Genomic DNA, 17,986 nt, shown 5'->3' with positions numbered 1-17,986 from the left:
CATGGTAGCAGGCACGCTGGCAGGGCTCTGAATCAGTAACTGAGAGTTTGATCTATAAGCATGCGATAGAGGGAGAGACTGGGCCTAGGTTAAGTTTTTAAAACCTCAAAGCTCACCACCCTTCGTAATGACACACTTTATAGAAGAAGACCACATCTCCTTAAAGAAAAGCCACACCTCCTAGAAGACCACACCTCCCTGAAGACCATGCCTCCTTGAAGACCACACCTCCTTGAAGACCACGCCTCCTTGAAGACCACACCTCCTTAAAGACCACGCCTCCTTGAAGAAGTCCATATCGACTAATCTCTCTTAAACAGTCCACTAGTTGGGAATCAAACATTCAAATTTATAAGTCTATAAGGGACATTATCATTCACACCACCACACCATATAACCTATCAACAGATAAAGCCAATGATCAGTGGTAGAAACGGAATTCAAATTCAGGTCTCTCTGAGTTGAGCTTCAACAGAGATCCAAAGTACCTAAAATAATTCCTGTTTATTCCTTTACAGGAAAAACAGTTGCTAACTCTTTGATCCCTGAACAAAGGCTTCAGCCTTGGGAAGATTGAGATGCCAATGATGTAATGAGAAAATGTGGAGATGAATGAGTTTGAAGGAAAAGGTGGGTAGCTTCACGCCGAGGAGTGGCAGACTGAAAGACCCCAAGGAGATCTGAGGTATCCACAAGTGGGCAGAGAAGTCAGAAGCAAAAGTTGAGATTCAGTAATAGTTGAAGCCTTAAGGAGGACAAGGCATCCTCTAATGAAAACGTATTGGAGGACAAGCTAGATCCAAAGGAAATGTGCACAGAAATTCCAATCTAAACCTGAGCAGGAAGAGAGTTTCTGGATAAATACTAGGTAGAACCCACAGGCCATACACGTCAGGCATCCCTTGCTTCTGCTGAAGGTCTTGATGCTCAATAGATGCCCTGGTGTCTCTTTAGCAGAAACCAGGAACACTGAAGACAAAGATGCCAAAAGAGCTAAGACTTGAGCTGAGTATTTGATAGGATAGACCTCTATACTTTAGTTAAGGAAAATAAAAATTGATGTAGAATAAGAGGGCTCAGGGAATCACTTAGTGGTTTAGAGAGCTTTCTGCCAAAGCAAGAGGAACAGAGTTCAAATCCTTATCACCCTTGAAAAACCTGGGGAAGGTCACAGGTGCTTATGACCCCAGCATTGGGGAAACAAAGATATTAGATCCCTAGATGTCATTAGTCAGCTAGGAAAGCAGAAGCCGTGAGATTCTAGTTCAGTGAGAGACTATGTTTCAAAACTAGGGTGGAAAGAGACTTCCATGGCCTCTGAAAGTGCATTCCTTAGCATACATGCCTATGCATTCACATATATAGAATACCACATACATGCAGACATATACATATACAAAGAATATCGGAAGAGAAATATCCTGGCTAGTTAATGGCATAGGTAGCTGACTTAGGTATTTTCTATTGTAGTCAGTATCCATAACATAATAGATTTGCCAGAGAGGTTTTGGGAACTTGACACACACCTAAAGACATAGCTGGGAAGAGAGAATTTCAATAGAAAAATGGGCTCCATCAGATTGTGGGGCATTGTCTTGATTCATTAATCAATACTGAGGATATGGGAGGGCTCAATTTATTGGGGGTGGTGCTATATCTGGTTTGCTGGTCCACTGGTCATCTGGCCCTGAGCTGTGTTAGAAAACAGGCTGAGCAAGCCATAAAGAGAAAGCCATTAATCCACACTCCTTCATGGCCTTTGTTTCAGTTCTAACTTCCAGGTTCTTGCCTTGGCCCACCTCAGTAATGGACCTCAACTTGCAAGGCCAAATAAACCTTCTTCTCAAGTTACTTTTGGTTACTATCTCTATCACATCAATAGAAACATAACGAGAATACCAGAGAAGTAAAAAAAAAAATGTGGTGACAGGCTGAGAAGTCACAGAAAGCTTCATTGAAGATCAATAAATATGGTGACAAAAATATCACCAGAGACCATCATCAAGAAATCATGTTCAAGCAGTTAAAAGTCAAGGGTGATACAATTAAAGAAGTTGAGGATAAAGTTTGAGCGACAAGGTTGATAGTATGCAGGAAAAAGAAAAAAATAGGATTGAAAAGGTGACAGAACTGTTGATTCTAAAAGGTAGAGGCATTTCTTCTTCCAAAGGGAGGAAGAAAGGAAAGGGGACAGGGCAGCTGTCGGCATAGATCCATGTGCTAGCCAGCTCCTTGTCTACACTGATCTGAGATCATTCCTGTGACTTGCTTCAGCCAATACAGCACTAGCAAGTGTGACACAAGAGGAGAATGTTGAATACCCTGGAGCTTCTTTCTTATTTTGTTAAGCTTGATGGGGATGCCGCTCATGGCCATGCATACATTAGGGGTGATGGTTAGTACCAAATATCAACTTGGCAGTATCTTGAATTACCCATGAGACAAACCTTTGGAGACACTAACTAGATTAGGTTAGCAGCTGGGCATGCCTGTGAAGGCTTTCCTTGATTAGCTTAATTGAAATGCGCCCCATCTCACCAGAATATAGGCAGCACCTTCCTTCTGTAGGGGGCCTACGTACTATAAGGAGGTCTGGGGAAAAAACTTTTACATTTGCGGATGGCCTTTGTGGCCTTTGGGCAAACTCATCTATCCTGATGCTGTCATCTTCTGCTGACCTGCTGTACAGTCTCTTAGTGCCAGACACAGAAGGATGCAGCATCCAGCCTTGTGAACTCAAGAAGTTACCAATTCTTAACATCTCCAGTGTGATAACGGCCACTGTTGGGCTGGGCTAATGAGATCATGCCATGTAAACCAATTAAAAAAAAAAAACCCTCCCTAATATATGGCCACTCTATCGGCTTCCTCTAATAAGCAGTCACTACCACCGAGTCAAAAACCCAGATTCCTTTTAATGCAGCTCTGAGAATACCATATGAAGGTGCCAATTCAGTCTGTTAGAAGACCAAGACATAAACAAGTGACAGAAGGTGTCAACTAACAGCAGAAGTGAGTAGAGTAATGATAGTGTTGGGATACGTGATTATACTTACCCAGCATGACACAGGTCCAGAGACATCTCTGCATTTATTATCATGAAGAGAACAAGCAATGTAAGCTAATGTATCTTTGAACAATAAGCAAATCTATGCCGATGGAAATATGCCAATACTTAGAAACATTTCTAGTCAGCTTTCTAGATCTTAGAAATGACACATTTCAAGAAGGATTGAAATTTCCACACTAAGTAAAAGTTTTAGCTGATGGGTTAGAAAATAAGTTTTAAAAAAAAGTTAGAACAAAGTAATAGGGAGAAAACTACTTCAGAAGAATTCTCTTCCACAAACATCTGACACCTGAGAACCAGAAGACAATAATCAAAGAAAGGCTAAGGTGGTTTTTTTTCTAGAACTGAAGCAACTGGCCCTCTTCAATGTGTGTATAAGAAGCCAAGCACAATAAACAAAAAGATTCACACCAAGGCACATCACACAAAGCTGTCAAAACACCAAAGGAAACAAAATTCCTAGAGCACAGGAGAACTGAACGTACCCACATCATAGCCACAGAATACCACTGTGCTCGGACAGCTCTGGAAAGCAAACCACAAGCCAACACCTTCACCGATCCAAAGGCAAATGGTTTTCATTATTGAACATTCTATCCAGACAAACCGGTAATTAAATGTGAGGGGATAACAAAGACACTTCCAGTTGGCAAGATCTTAAAAAAAAAATTAACGTTTTACTGGAAGCCTCTGTGTCTTCCAGCTGCCTTTATAAACTTTGCACCCCCAGGAGCTAGGTGGCATACTCATTGCTTCATGCTCCACTTGCTTTCTCCTTCAGATGCGAAGCTTCACTTGTCCATCCTGAAAGGCCTAGTTTTAAGATACTACTTTTTCCAAGAAAGAGTATTTGTCCCAGCCATTAGAGTACAACGTTTTCCTTTCCTGCATACCAGACCTTTCTACCTGTCTAGGTACTTTGTTCCACCTGTAGGACATCTCTCCTCAAAACAGAAGCTTTCAGTAGGCAAAAAGCCTTGTCCATTTGTCCTTTGTTGCTCTGGTCTTAAGGTCTTTCCTACATACCAACAGCACCAAGTACAACCTTTTTAATAGACAGGCATATTGAAAAGAGCAATCAAAACAGATTTTCAGCCTTCTCTGAGACTATCTGATTATTATATCTGTGTTCTCCAATCCTTTCTGCATCCAGACTTCCCAACATAGTCTACCTACAGGGCAGATGACATCATCTCGACAAGTGTGAAGGGTGAAAAAGAACATTATTCTTTCAATAAAAAAGTGTGATTCAACAATTTCAGTTCTAGTTATACACAAACTGGATATATGTCCTAGTTTGCTCTTTGTGGCTCTGATCAAACACCAAGATCAAACGTAACTCTGGGAGGAAAGAGAATTTATTTGGCTTATAGGTTAAAAATCAAGGTAGTACTTTGATGCAGAGACCACAAAGGAATGCTGTCTTCCTCTTTGCTCACAGGTTTTCAGTAAGCAGCCTTCCTCTATAGCACAGGACCACCTGCCTAGGGATTTACATCAGTCAGCAATCCCAAAAGAAAATTCCCTATAGGCACCCACAGACCAATTTGAGGAAGGCCATTGAAGTTACTTCTTCCCATGTATGTCAAGTTGACAACAAGACAAACTAAGACAACACACAACGAATTAAAATATTTCTCACCCATGAAAACACTTCTACATAAATGTTCACAGCAGGACTATTCACAGTGCTGAAAAGCATCAATAATCCAAATGCCTCCTAATTGCATTTGTCAAATGCGAAATACAGATGTAAAGGTGTATTCTCTGAAATCCAAAAATGTAGTAATGATAGATGCCATTGCATGAGCAATAAAAACATTATGTAAGAGAATGCAGACAGTCACAATATGCAACAATCAGGATACCCAGAGAGAAAGTTCGTTGATGGCTTTCCAGGGTAGTGGAGTTGCAAGGAATGATGAATAACTTAATGTAATTGGGATTTCTTAAAAAGCCAATAAAAATGTCCTAAAACCAATTATAGTTAGGATAATACAACTCTAAATATACTTAAAATCCATTTAGTTGTTTACCTATCTTATTCTTTGGAGAAAGAGTCTCCAAAATGTGCAAACAGGGTTTGATCTCTTATCCTCCCAAATGCTAGTAATAGGCATGAACTCTTAATTCACATGTCTCTTAATTTGTTCATTAAATACCAATTATAAGCTTATTTCTTATACTTCTTGAGATCAAAAAGTGATAAATCAGGCTCCTTGCCATCACAGTTGAGGACTGTGATGCTTACTGTAGTCAGCTTGACAAAAATCTAGAATGACTGGGAGATGGGCCTCTGGGTTTAACTGTGGGGTTTGTCTGGATTAAAATAATTATTTATAGTGGGTAAATCCGCCCATGGTGGGTGCCACCATTCCCTGGCTGGGCTCTTAGACTACCTAAAATGTAGAAAGAGAACTGGACATTAGCATATGATCCATCACTTTTCCTTCTGGATAGGGGTGTGATGTGACCAGATGCTTCAAACTTCTGTTCCTTGTTTTCCCTAGCCTGAGACTACACCATTGGCTTCTAAGCCCTTTCTCCCTTAAGTTGCTTTTGTCAGCCTATGTTATATGAGCAACAGAAAAAGTAACAACCCATAGTAGAGGAACAAAGAGAAGGCAAGAGAGCAAAGAGGCCAAACTCTGATAAGAAGCCCACCCCTAATATAGGAAACTTACTTAGAAGCAACATTTATATTCTCAAGGGTAGAGTCTTAATAATTTAAACACCATCCACTAGGCCTGTCGTGTGGATTTCCAATACGTGGACTTTGGGAACAAATATATACCATTGCACCAAGTTAGTTCCAGTGTTAGCCTCCAATAACAGAACCAGAAATCACCTCAGTACCTAACCACAAGATCATCCTTTTTACAGTTTCACAAGAATTCATCCGTCTCTGATTCATTCAAGAAATACTTACTTGGTCTATAGGATATGCCAAGGTAACTTTAAATGGGAGATTAGATTTCAATATTACTGTGAGAACTAATTAAATTCTTATTACATGTTTTTTAAAGCAATCTCAACTGTATGAACTTTAGCAAGACAGTGTACACAAAGGATGCCAGAACTGGACAGACTGAACTCATCGGGGACCCGGAAACATCAAGATAAAAAACAGTCATCCATTGACACTAACTTGCCTCAAAAACAAACCTGCCCTCTGCCCATGTAATGCATCCTGTTCCAAAGAGGCCAAAACAAAGTGGTTTGGAGAATTCTGGATCCTACTGGCTATATCACTGCTCAGTTACATGACCTTTCATTGGTCATTTAACTTTAGAAGGCAGTGTTTCTAGTCTCACTATTTGCCAATTCCTTTGTTTTACGTAGGTATGATTAAAGCAGTTAGTGGACAACATAGTTCCTCTTTATCCAGGACCAGGCTCCAAGAGCAGAGGGGAACTCTAGCCCATGCATCACACATATGAATTAATCACGTCTGTTGGCCAAGTAAAAACACCAATTCGTAGCATCATTCTATTTGAGGGATTATTATAAAATAAGGAGGTAGTCAGCTAATCCTGCTCTTGCATCCCCTCTTCAAGGAGATGAGAATTAAAAGACAGTGTCCTCCCAGCCACGAGCTGAAATAAATGCTTAAATCTCAGTGCGTCCATTTTTCATCCGAACAAATTCAAATAGTCACCCCAGATGTAGCCACTGGAACAATCCAGTCCCAAGGTATTGACCCACTTTGACAGACAAGTAGATATAAATAAACTATTCTGGGGCTGGGGATTTAGCTCAGTGGTAGAGCGCTTACCTAGGAAGCGCAAGGCCCTGGGTTCGGTCCCCAGCTCCGAAAAAAAGAAAAAAAAAAAAAAAAAAAGAACCAATAAACTATTCTGATTAAGCCTAGGAAAAAGTTTTTATCCATTACTTTGCCTTTGCTTCAAATTGTCTTTCTTGTCCTTTTATACTTAATGTTGTTTCATCATTGAGTCTCTTTGGCCAGTAAGACAAGGAAAATGAATCGGACTTGATTTAGAAGCTACACTAGGGTAAAAGACTTAGACTTTTCTGCAGCTAAGTCGATGAGTCCCTGACTTAACAAGGCACAACACCCACAGACAAAAATACCCCAGACAGATAATTAAAGATTTTGACGGCCAGATCTATAACATATTGAGTTGTAGAAAAAAAGGGGCTGACCATGGAAAAGAGTTTAAATTTAGTGAGTATAAATTAGCCACAAGCAGAACAATCTTATTTTTGAAATAAACGCTGCTATTTTTTTCCTTGACTTCTCTTTAAGCTCAGGTACAAAAGATGGAACGTGGAATTGGGTTCTGAACTACAAAACGTATCTATGACGGCGTACCCTTGTGGCTCATTAATGCCACCAAACATCCATTATTTGTAGTTATTTAGCTCCGGCTTCATGGTGTCTTCCAGTGACTAATTTGTGGCAGCGAAGAGGTAAGCTAATGGCAACTGGGTTACACTTTGCCTTTCAGTTTTCACTGCCAGAAAAGAGAGCGCTCTCCACCCGTGCTCTTAAGGTCTGTCTAGCAATTAAGGCTGAGAGACCAGGAGACCTGTTTCCTGCCAGCTGTTAATGCCGCAGCGCTGTTTTTGAGAACTCAAGGTCTCCCAGCAGTAGCTTGGTAACCACTACAGCATCTGTTCTGGAGGCCATGAATATTATACAAGGTCTGTCCATGCATTCAAACCAAGCCACCATTCCCATAGCAACACACATAATTTTTACTCCTCCTAGAGATGAGGCATCAGGCAGAAACCTTGTGATAATGCCCTGATTTTTCCTACCAAGGTTAATGCCCTACTTACTCTTTTTAATAGTAGTAATCTTTTTTTTTAAGTGAAATATGTTCACTCAGAAGTTACAAACCAAGACACCTTCAACGTGGACAACAATCTATGGTTTTAAATGAACTGTTATTCAAATGTCTGCAGAAGATAATACAATTCCAATCATAACAATAACGAGCTCTGTCACTGTTTCATAGCCTGAGTGAAATCCAGTCCGGGATCAATTCCTTGCAGACTTCAGAAGGGGTTTGCATTTGCTCCTCCATGAGCACACAGTCCATCATAGAACAAAGAGGAAAACTTTCCTGGGTGGGGGGGTGGAGGTGGGGGAGGTCAGTTTAATCAATGAAATCCTTTGTTGCTTTCACTTGCAAGAGTAGCATAAATAAACATTTAGGGAGAGCATTGTAAACTACCTCTGAGGTAAACTTTATGAGAAGAGTTGCTTTAGACTGAGGAAAATAAACATTAGCCTCAACACTGTTTTGTAAACAGAGGTGGTTCTCTGGCAAGATGAAGTAAAATATTATGGTATTACATGCAGTTTTTTCTTTGTATATTTGGAGATCATTTTGTTTGCGTTTAAATTAACCTCCCACCACAGAAAGGAGTTGCTTAGATTAGAAAACAACATTAAAGATTATTATTAATATCACATTTCCCCTAATAATGCCTGTGTTAAGCCAGCTGATGGATTTCTCCAGCGGATCAGGCATGAGATTCAGAGGATACAGCCACAGGCAGGACCCCTCAGGGGCACCATAGGGTTCCTCCCTCTCCCACAAGATGTGTTTTTTACCTTTGCTTTTTCCAACTGGGCCTGGGCCTGCCGCTCAGCTTCTCTACGGACTGCCTCCCGGTCCTCTTCCAAAGACACATCTGAATCCGATGGGCGGCTGGTGTAGGAGTCTGCCGAACCCTGCAGAGGAGAACGTAGATTATAAAATAGATCGAGTGTGTGCTGGGTGCACAGGAAAAGCCTCACTGATGTGGTAGTTTGCTTCCTGGGATACAATGTAAATTCCTGAAAAGAGGAGAAAATAGTCTGTTTGCAACAACCCACCTAGAAAAAAACACCCTTTGCCCTGCACATTTTTTTCACTAAGGTGTAGACCCAAACACCGTTCGTTCCCCAAGTTCATTTACCACAAAGTATCCTTTCTTGAAGCCTCTATCAGTTTTTTTTTCAGTCATTAAACCAAGTCGGCGGTGCAGTACAGAGCTGAAGGGCATTGATACATTTCAAGGATAATTCCCAACACCAGCCTGAGGGCTGGAGCAAGTGCTTACACCCAGAGAGACCAACACATCAAAGGGAGTCTGAGGAGTTACAAACTTGAACCCCCTGTAATCTTGCTGCCATGATACAACTCCCATTATCGTCTCAAGGATGTTTCTCTACCTCGTTCTTCACCTGCTACCTTCTCCAACAGTATGGAAAGACACTCCAGCCTGCTTCCCTCCCTCTCTCAGGAACATACTTAAAAATACCTGCACACAGATTATTTAGTGAGAGCTGGCTACAGACAGCACCTGCTTGGGAGATTTCCTCTGGTAATAAATTACAGCGCAGGAAAAGGAGCTCAGAAAAATGTCAGGAATCTCCCTAGCTCCCTCTCATGCAATCATGAGTGTATTAACTAAATCAAACCACCCTCTCGGCAGGCAAGCTCTTGCTGCAACCACGGAGAAGCAAAGAAAACACTGTCTCCCCCCGAACAAAAAGCCCTCTCGCTTACACAGATGTCCGAATTCTTCAGCCTTCCTCCCTTGGCTCTTTTCAGAAGCCTGATCCAGGTGGCCTTCATGAGCCGGATAGCGCCTTTATCTTCCGCAGCTGCAGCCCAGGGTACAGAGCCTCAGAGCGCGCTGAGCCCTGGAGAATCCTAGTACCTTTGCTCTCCATGCTCTAAGAAGCCCCTCTTCTCAGTCCCCTTCTCCCTCTGAGGCTCTCACTCCCAGCCCCAGTAGACTTCTGTCTGAGGAGAATCTTATTTTCCCATTTCAAGAGGGAAACACACACACACACACACACACACACACACACACACACACACACACGGACAGAATCTAATAATTTCTATTGCTCTCGAAATAAAGACAGGTCCAAGTGCAGAGACTGCCTTCAACTTGTTTAAACTCAGTGCATTATATTAGTCTAAATATTCTCTTCCCTGCACTTGGCTTGTTAAAGGAAGTTAGTTTCAAGAGGGCATTTTAGAAAAACAAAAGTAAACAAGCAAACAAGCCCCAGACTGTGCCCTGATATTTCCTAGTGTAAAGTTCAAGCCTTATCGTCAGCGATCTGGAAGGGGGGGGGGCTGATGGGGGAGGGAGCCCTGCACTGGGCATGCTCCACTTGGAGCTTCTTTGCAGATGCTAGCTAACATCACACTGTTGGTTTACGTCAAACTGCCATTTTTCATCCGAAGTGTAAACAGCTGGGAGGGTCTCTCAGCTTCTCTAGTAACAGGCACATGGTGAGCCTGTCAGCTTTCTGCTCCAGATGAGGCCATCTCTCAAGACAAAACTTGCTGTTCAAGTTTCATTGAGAAAGCATTTCCCAGTCCCTGCCAAAAACAGGGCATGCTATGCCATAAATACTAACTCACATAATCATAATAGACATCGCACACAATATTGCACAGTATGGATCAAAAAATGCCCATTCATCGTATGGGGAATTAATCTGTATAAACAAGATGCAAGACAGAGGGGTGTGGCCATTTAATGAGGACATAGAGTGGTCAAAGCTTTATAAAGCAATGGATATAGTGGAGTTCAAAATGACTCTGGCCTGCTTCTTGCAGTGAGAAGCCATCACCAAAATAGGTTTGTGTATGGTCATACGTACATAGTGATGTATGTAAAAACATTTCAAAGCTTTCTTGATTTATTAGCATGCTAACATTCACAGACCACAATAATGGCATCCAAATTCTTTGTGTAGATAAGGGGGTTGGGGCTTAAGACAGAAAGTTATGAACTTTATCAATTTCCTGGGCAAATGGGGTTATATTTTTAATGTTTCCTTATGAAGAAATACATATTTCCAAGTTTTGTAAAATAAAGAAAATTTGTAAACAGACCGAATCTTTCAGAGTATGGTACAGGATTACTTTGTCCAGCCTCATCTAAATTTTAGCTGGCCACAGTGGCATGTGTCTCAGGAGGCAGAGGCAGGAGGATCATGTTTTACCAGACTGGGTTAAGTAATGAGATGCTGCCTCAAAATAAATAAACAAATTAATTAATTAAAAATTGTAATAAAGACCTCTTTACTCCCTTCCTTTCCTTTGGACACTCAACTAATACTGATTTTCAGAAGCTAAAAGCTAGAAAATATGTAAGACAAGGACTACACAATAATAGAAACTGACTGCATCTCAACCCAATATTGTGACATAAATTAATGACCTATTTATAGTGTTATGAAGTTAATGTACCGTGTCAGGAGCTTAAAAAGTCTTTGCAATTATTTTTGGTTCAAGCAAAATATAAAATGGACAAACGAATCTTCCACCACAGAGGTGGTTTCTGATGTCCCAAAGCTTCTCACAGTTGTAGCACCAAACTGGGAAATAGTCAAGTTCAGTTAGACTCCCCGGGGTGTCCCCATTGTCACCAGTTTGGGCATTTAGAATACTGAAGGTTCAGTTCAAAGCCCAGTGCTGTCAGACAGCCTCTCAGTGGTGCAATGACCATGTCTAGCAGAGCACCAGTCTCACTGAAAACTTCTTTATCCTCCAGCTCTTTCTGCTCCCTCTTCTTCCCCACGTTCCCGTGATACAGATGCCTCCAGACATCTCAGTTCAGACTCAGGGCTGAACTCAGAGTCACTTATGTTCTGTACCTTGATCAGTTTTGAACTTCTCCATTAATCACAACCAATTGCTAATAAACCCATTGCAAATACGGCTACCCGTACAAGAACTGTGCAAGACTAGACCCACCGCCATTTCCTCGTGCATTCAAGAGGGCTGCACTGGTTCAAGAGTTGGGAGAAGGTGATGGTCACTGGGGGAGGAATATTCCATTTTAGTGTTCAGCAGCTGATGTGCTGCCCATGTTCCAGTAAATAACTCCAGACTCCTGCTCAAGGGAGCAACTCTAAGTACATTGGAACACACACACACACACACACACACACACACACACACACCCCACACACACACTCACAAAGGTCAGGCAGGGAGGCAAGGGGAAATGAAAGTATAAGGGAGGTTTGCTGGAAGAAATGTATCCATGGGCAGGGGGATTGGTGAGGGTACAAGTGTGTGTATGCGGGTTGATAAAAATCAGTAATATATGCATGAAATTATTCATGCATTAATGATAAAAGCTATGTGATTTATTGCTCTATAAAAATAACAATAATAATAATAATTATTATTATTATTATTAAATATAGGTGATGAGATGGCTCAGGGCTTAATGTCACTGGCTTTTCATCTAGAGAATCCCAGGTCAGTTCCTAGCACCAGCATGACTGATCACACCCATCTGTAAATCAAGTCCCAGGGGTTCTATTGCCTTTTTTTGGCATCCTTGGGCACCAGGCACGCACACGGTACACAGACAGACAGACATGCAGACCAAACACCTACAAACATTAAATAAATAAATAATTAAAAACCGAAACAGAGATTGTCATTAAGAACTGTCAGGAAGAGAGCGTTCACAAGACAGAAAATATTGGTTTCTTCCTACTCTTTTAAAAGGAATGAAATTGAAAAAGTCCACTGCTAGTGACCAGGTTTAACTTTCACACAGAATAAACATTTTGACGGAGGTTCCAGGTTTAAAGAGTTTAGCAGACTCCCAGCAGCTGGGAGGCAGAGGCAAGTGGATCTCTTGTGTTTGAGGCCAGCCTGGTCTACTTGTTGAGTTCTAGGACAGCCAGGGCTACACAGAGAAACCCTGTCTTGCAAACGAAACAAAACAAAATGCAACAAAACAAAAGAATTCAGCAGTCTTTAAGGTACCACTCCACCAGTGTTTGTCAGTGATCGCTTGAATATCTGCAGCAATTCATTAACTCTATTTTCAAATATAAGGTCATGAGCCCCTGCACTTCTTAGGAGCTCAGTCCAGGTCTAAGAGTATCAAGTCACAAAATGGCTGCTATAGGAGACATATGTACTCACTGTGGAAAGAGAAACATAGCCATTCCGTCAATTCTCCCAGTCCAAGGTAGTCACTGTTAAATACTACAAGGTTTGGTGTTTAGAGTTGCTGCATTTTTGAGAGACACTCTTCTAACGGAAGCACTGCACTTACGCTTCTTCCTACTGGGAGCAGGGAATTACACAGAGAAAAGCGATCTCTCCAATTAAGCTTTTGCCTTTCATCCCATATAGGCTTTCTGGGTCATTGTGCCTGGAGTAGCCTTGAGAAGAGAGCACCTGACAATCATTTCCAAAACTATTGAACAGGTTCATTAGAAAATGGCTTCGTGATGAGTTGGTTGCTTGTAGCATTCGTCCTTGCTGACAGGTCACACGCTCAGCATGTTCTTCACGCTCACATTGATGATTGCACAGTTCAAAATGCAAGTTGAACCTAGTGTCTACCAGTAGGACATCCCGCCAGCATCTATATTTATTTTCAGAAATCTCACTGTAGCTCTGTGTTAATGCTTACAGGAAAACTCTGTTAATTCAGATTGACTTGTGGTTTTGTCTGCTCTTCAGTTTCCCCTTTCTGCTTTTATGTCACCTAGGTGTATAAACAAAACTTCATCTTTTCCTTGAGTGTTTTTTTTTTGTTTGTGTGAAATTTGCTTTTTTGAAGCTCTTCTCTATCTCAGAATCCTAAGGATCCCCCATATCACCGTTCTTGAGCATTTCTGTGCTTTCTGCCTTCAAGTCAACATAAGAGCACTAAGCCTACATGAGAGTAGAATCCTGAATCCCAAGTGGTACCATCTACTTCTGTAGGAGTCTTCCTATGAAATCTGAAGCAGCACTCTTGAGCAAAATTCAACTGAACTTCTAAGTTTCCTACAGGCACCTAGATTCTTACCTGGAGACTGCAAACCTCCTCCAGGAGACCATACCAACTCAGTACCAAATTAGACTCAAATCGTTTCCCTGCTTGGACCAAACATGGGACAGGTGTGGCATCTTAGCACCTTATGGGTCAGGAGGGAAATAAACAGAACCAATGGGGGAAGCTTTGCTTGTACCTGCTACTTAACTGTAGCTTGCTGCTAGGGAAGAAAATTCGTTCACACCTCATATTGTCACTATCTGTAGTTGATAAGTTTGGTTTTGGTTCCCAAGAGTGATGTAGTTTTTGGTTGTTTGTTTATACTCTTATTGGCAGTTCCCTGACTGATTCATGGTTTCCTTCATAGATACAACTCTCACCTATTTACCAATAATGACAGATCTTGGCACTAAACATTCAAAGTGACAGTAAGGTATCGAGATGAAGCACATTTTCTTACCTACTGTATACTTCGATTGCAAGTGTCACATAATTGATATTTACATTCAAATGATGAGCATCTCAAAGATGATTGGCTGTTATATAGCTCAGTGTCAAACATCAGTACCAAAAGTGGCAGCAGTAAGGGACTCTTGCTAGGACAACTCCGTGTGATACTTTGATGATTATGTAAAAAGCCAATATGCTAGTTTGGATTTTATTTAGAGAATATGAAAATTTATAAACATTATAGAACTATAGTACACACTGATGAAGACATATATATGTGTACATTATATATATATATGTATGTACATATATGCATTTACTGAGCTCATAGTTCTTTGAAACTGCTGTACTACAACCAAATGTGGGAGCTGCAACTATGGAAAAGACCCAAGTGTCCTGCTGTTATTATTACACTTGACAGAATTGTGAAGGAGGTTGATATTTTTTAAAGAAAAGGTTAGTAGAAAAATACGTGCTATGGGAGAGCAGTTTTTTTAAAGGCTAAGATGATAGAATCAAATTATATAGCATATAGGTAGGATGATGATAATCGAAGATGACACTAAGGCAAAAGTGATAATAAAAGAAACAATGCAAACTGGGATGCGCTGAGAGAAAAGACAGAAGGGACAGGGGAAGCTCAGCCTGAGGACGAGACATATTCAGAGTCTTCAGTCAGATTGCTTTCTGCTGGGACAGAACACCAACCACAAACAATGTGGAAAAGGAAAGGGTCCCCCTCTAGGTTCACATGTCTCGGTCACAGCCCATCCCTGAAGGAGATAAGGGCAGGGGAACATGAGCAGAATCTGAGGTAGAGCCCACAGAAGTTTGCTTATAAGTTTGCTCCCAGTCTCAAATTCAGGTGCCTTTCTGTTTTAAATAGTTCAGTCCGACCATTATAGGGAAAGAAATGTCTACAGTCACCTATGTTGGTAAGGGGCTGTCTACAGTGACCTATGTAGGAAAGGTTCTGTCTACACTAGGCTGGGTCCTCAAACACTAGTGAGTTATCAAGAAAATACCTTAGACATTGGTGAGCCAATACGATGCAGGGGAATTCCTCACTTGACGTCTCCTCCTTCCATCTCTATCTTGACAACCAAGATCAATCACCTCAGTTGCAAAGAAGTCTGTGTAGCTGACATATTATATTTTCAGTAAGATTTATTAATATTCTTTTCCTCTGGCCCGTGTAGATTCATGTTAAAAATACATGGATTATGTTGCGACTCCTACATACATGTTCTCATCCTGCTGAAAGTACATCCTTGTCTTACTTTGAGTAGTGACATTTATGTTACTATCAGTATTGACCCCCATTATTAGAGACATTCTTTCCAAGACCTTAACAAGGGTCTTGGTTTCTTCCTTTTAAATCCGTCATCACTTCTTAAAAGCTAATTACTGTGGTTTAGACTGTCCTGGCTTATGTTAATAGGAAGGTTAAGCTTGATATGTGATTGACAGAGACTCTTGATGTATGAATGTTTATATAGCACCAGACACTGTACTAACAAGACTCATCCAATTTAGTCTCTAGTCAGCTTTATTTTAACTGAGGAGAAAAATTGAGGCATAGAGAAGTTAAATGACCTAACTGAAGTTACTCAGCTCATAATTAAGTTGGGAATGAACTTCAAGCAAAATGAGTCCAAGTCCCTCTAGAGGGCAGTTTACAAAAAGGCAGGACAAACCTTTGTATACAACTGATGTTTCTACTCTTCAAAAGCAGAGCCTTTCTGTTTGCCAGTCACGGGTGCTGCAATTTCTAGCGGTCATGAAGCACCACAATGACTTCGAAGTTAGTAATTTCATCTTTGTTAAGCTTGGTACATATATGTATGTGAGGTACACTTACGTCTTCATTGTTTTCCAAATTTCACCTTGCCAAAAGGCATGACACATATTCAATGAGGATCCAATAAAACAGATAATTCCACATTTATTCAGAAAGTGCTATTTTGTGGATTTGGCTGCTGTGACTCTGAAATTTGTCTCAGAGTATCTCAGAATTGTAACACATTATTTCTTCACCTACCCACAATACAAAGTAGATGGTAGAATGGAAGAACAATGGAAGTCCAAAAACCCAGTATTTAAATGTTTTTCTCTTCTCTAGAAAAGAATGTAACACTGGCAAGCTGGCATTCAGAAACTCCAGTGGCAGCCAGCCTGCCTTGAATGGGCGAGAATTCAAGATCATCAGAGTAACCTTTTGGCTTAGCAGGAAGCGTTGATACTCGTTAGTCCTGAAGCTGAAGGAATTATAAATTTTAATGGTGAGCTTCAAGCTCAGAGATGCAACCTCTGGCATAGCAATGAAGGTGCTTCATAGATGATTAACTTACAGGTAAGATGGATTCCGACTTTGACTAGCACTATCTTACAGACTGGTTTTGATGACATTTTAGAAGAAAAGGGAGAAGGTAAACTGACTGGCAGAATACTTCTCTCTGCTTTCTGGTCCAACAAAGAGAATTGCAAACTCCCACCTTCATGGGCAGAGTCCCAAGACCCCACCCCACCCCTGCCCTGATGAGTTGTATCCCTTTAAACCAGAGCTGAAATAAATCCTTTCTCCGTTATTTCCTCTCAGGTTCTTGTTCATGGCAATGATAACTCAACTAAGGCACATGGATGCTACCGTTACTACTACTCTTCACACATGATACTATGTCTCTCCTTTCCTTTGACTCTGTTTGCTCTGCCAGCTCCTGTCTAGTTTATTCTCCTTTGCAGAAAAATTAGTCTAGAAAATCATGAGCACATGGAATCCAGGTTCTGTTGCAGTTCTCTCTTAACCCTGCATATGCCCCTACTCCACTAACTCCACTCATTAAGATCACCAGCAACCAAATCCCATCGGCTATCCTTAGACACATCTTTCTCTACCTTGGGAGCATTTAGTACAGCTGATCATGCCCTGGCTGTTACCTTTTCCAGTCTGACTGTCAAGATGTCACTAGATATTTATTTCTTACCCAATACCTGCACCTCCTAAGTCTCTCTTTCTAGAATCACTTTGTCCATCCAACATCTACACAGTCACTCTTCCTAGGACCTGCCTCCTCGAAGAAACACATATTTTTTAGTTCCAGCTTTTCAAGTTCATGGATGCAGACACCAGGAACCTTCGTCTCTTATTCTTCTACACACAAACATCATTACCACCTTTTAATATTTTGCTCAAGCATTTGATTACTGTTTCTGAAAACACATCAGTTATAGAGCTGTGACCTGTCCCTGCCTGTCAACACTTCTTATCCCAATTACCTTGCTTTACTTATAGAAACAATGCTTCTACTTTCTCATACATAATTCACCCACTGGACGTATTGTTTGGTGTCTAACTCTACAAGGTTTCTGTTTTCCTTCTATTTCATTTCCTCATATGTCAGAAGTGTCTTGAAATGTGGGAGGCATGCTCTCTAAATATTTATTGAATGAATAATAGGAGGGAAGGAAGGAAGAGGGGGAGGGGGCAGGGGGAGAGAGAGAGGGACAGGGACCGGGACAGGGAGAGTGAGTTATTCTCCCTCACATTTTAAATTTTCTTTAGAGGGTCTTAACATTGCTAAATCTTTCTAAGCATTACTAAACATGCCCATGTTTCTTTCTTAATAACCAATCACCAATAGGAATTTGCCTGTGATAAATATTGATAAAGAGTGAAAGACTGAACCAAAG

The 17,986-nt window shown here is 41.0% G+C and overlaps 1 protein-coding gene across 17 annotated transcripts in view; it reads right to left on the bottom strand.

Annotated features, from left to right (window-relative positions):
- Cacnb2 (calcium voltage-gated channel auxiliary subunit beta 2) overlaps positions 1-17,986 on the bottom strand; it is a 345,468-nt gene that overhangs the window by 88,370 nt on the left and 239,112 nt on the right. For 13 of the 17 annotated variants that reach the window (XM_039095296.2, XM_039095297.2, XM_039095298.2 and 10 more), the window contains one exon: positions 8,655-8,774. In XM_039095296.2, the coding sequence (XP_038951224.1) occupies positions 8,655-8,774 (120 nt within the window). Of the gene's footprint in view, positions 1-8,654; positions 8,775-9,594; positions 10,159-17,986 lie in introns of those variants that run through there. The other 4 variants (XM_017600436.3, XM_063276023.1, XM_063276024.1 and 1 more) reach the window with 2 other exon arrangements.

This window comes from Rattus norvegicus, chromosome 17 (assembly GCF_036323735.1).
Source record: "Rattus norvegicus strain BN/NHsdMcwi chromosome 17, GRCr8, whole genome shotgun sequence".
Lineage (NCBI taxonomy): Eukaryota > Metazoa > Chordata > Mammalia > Rodentia > Muridae > Rattus > Rattus norvegicus.
The sequence above is the reverse complement of the archived record's forward strand: the minus strand, read 5'-3'. Positions and strand labels throughout refer to the sequence as shown.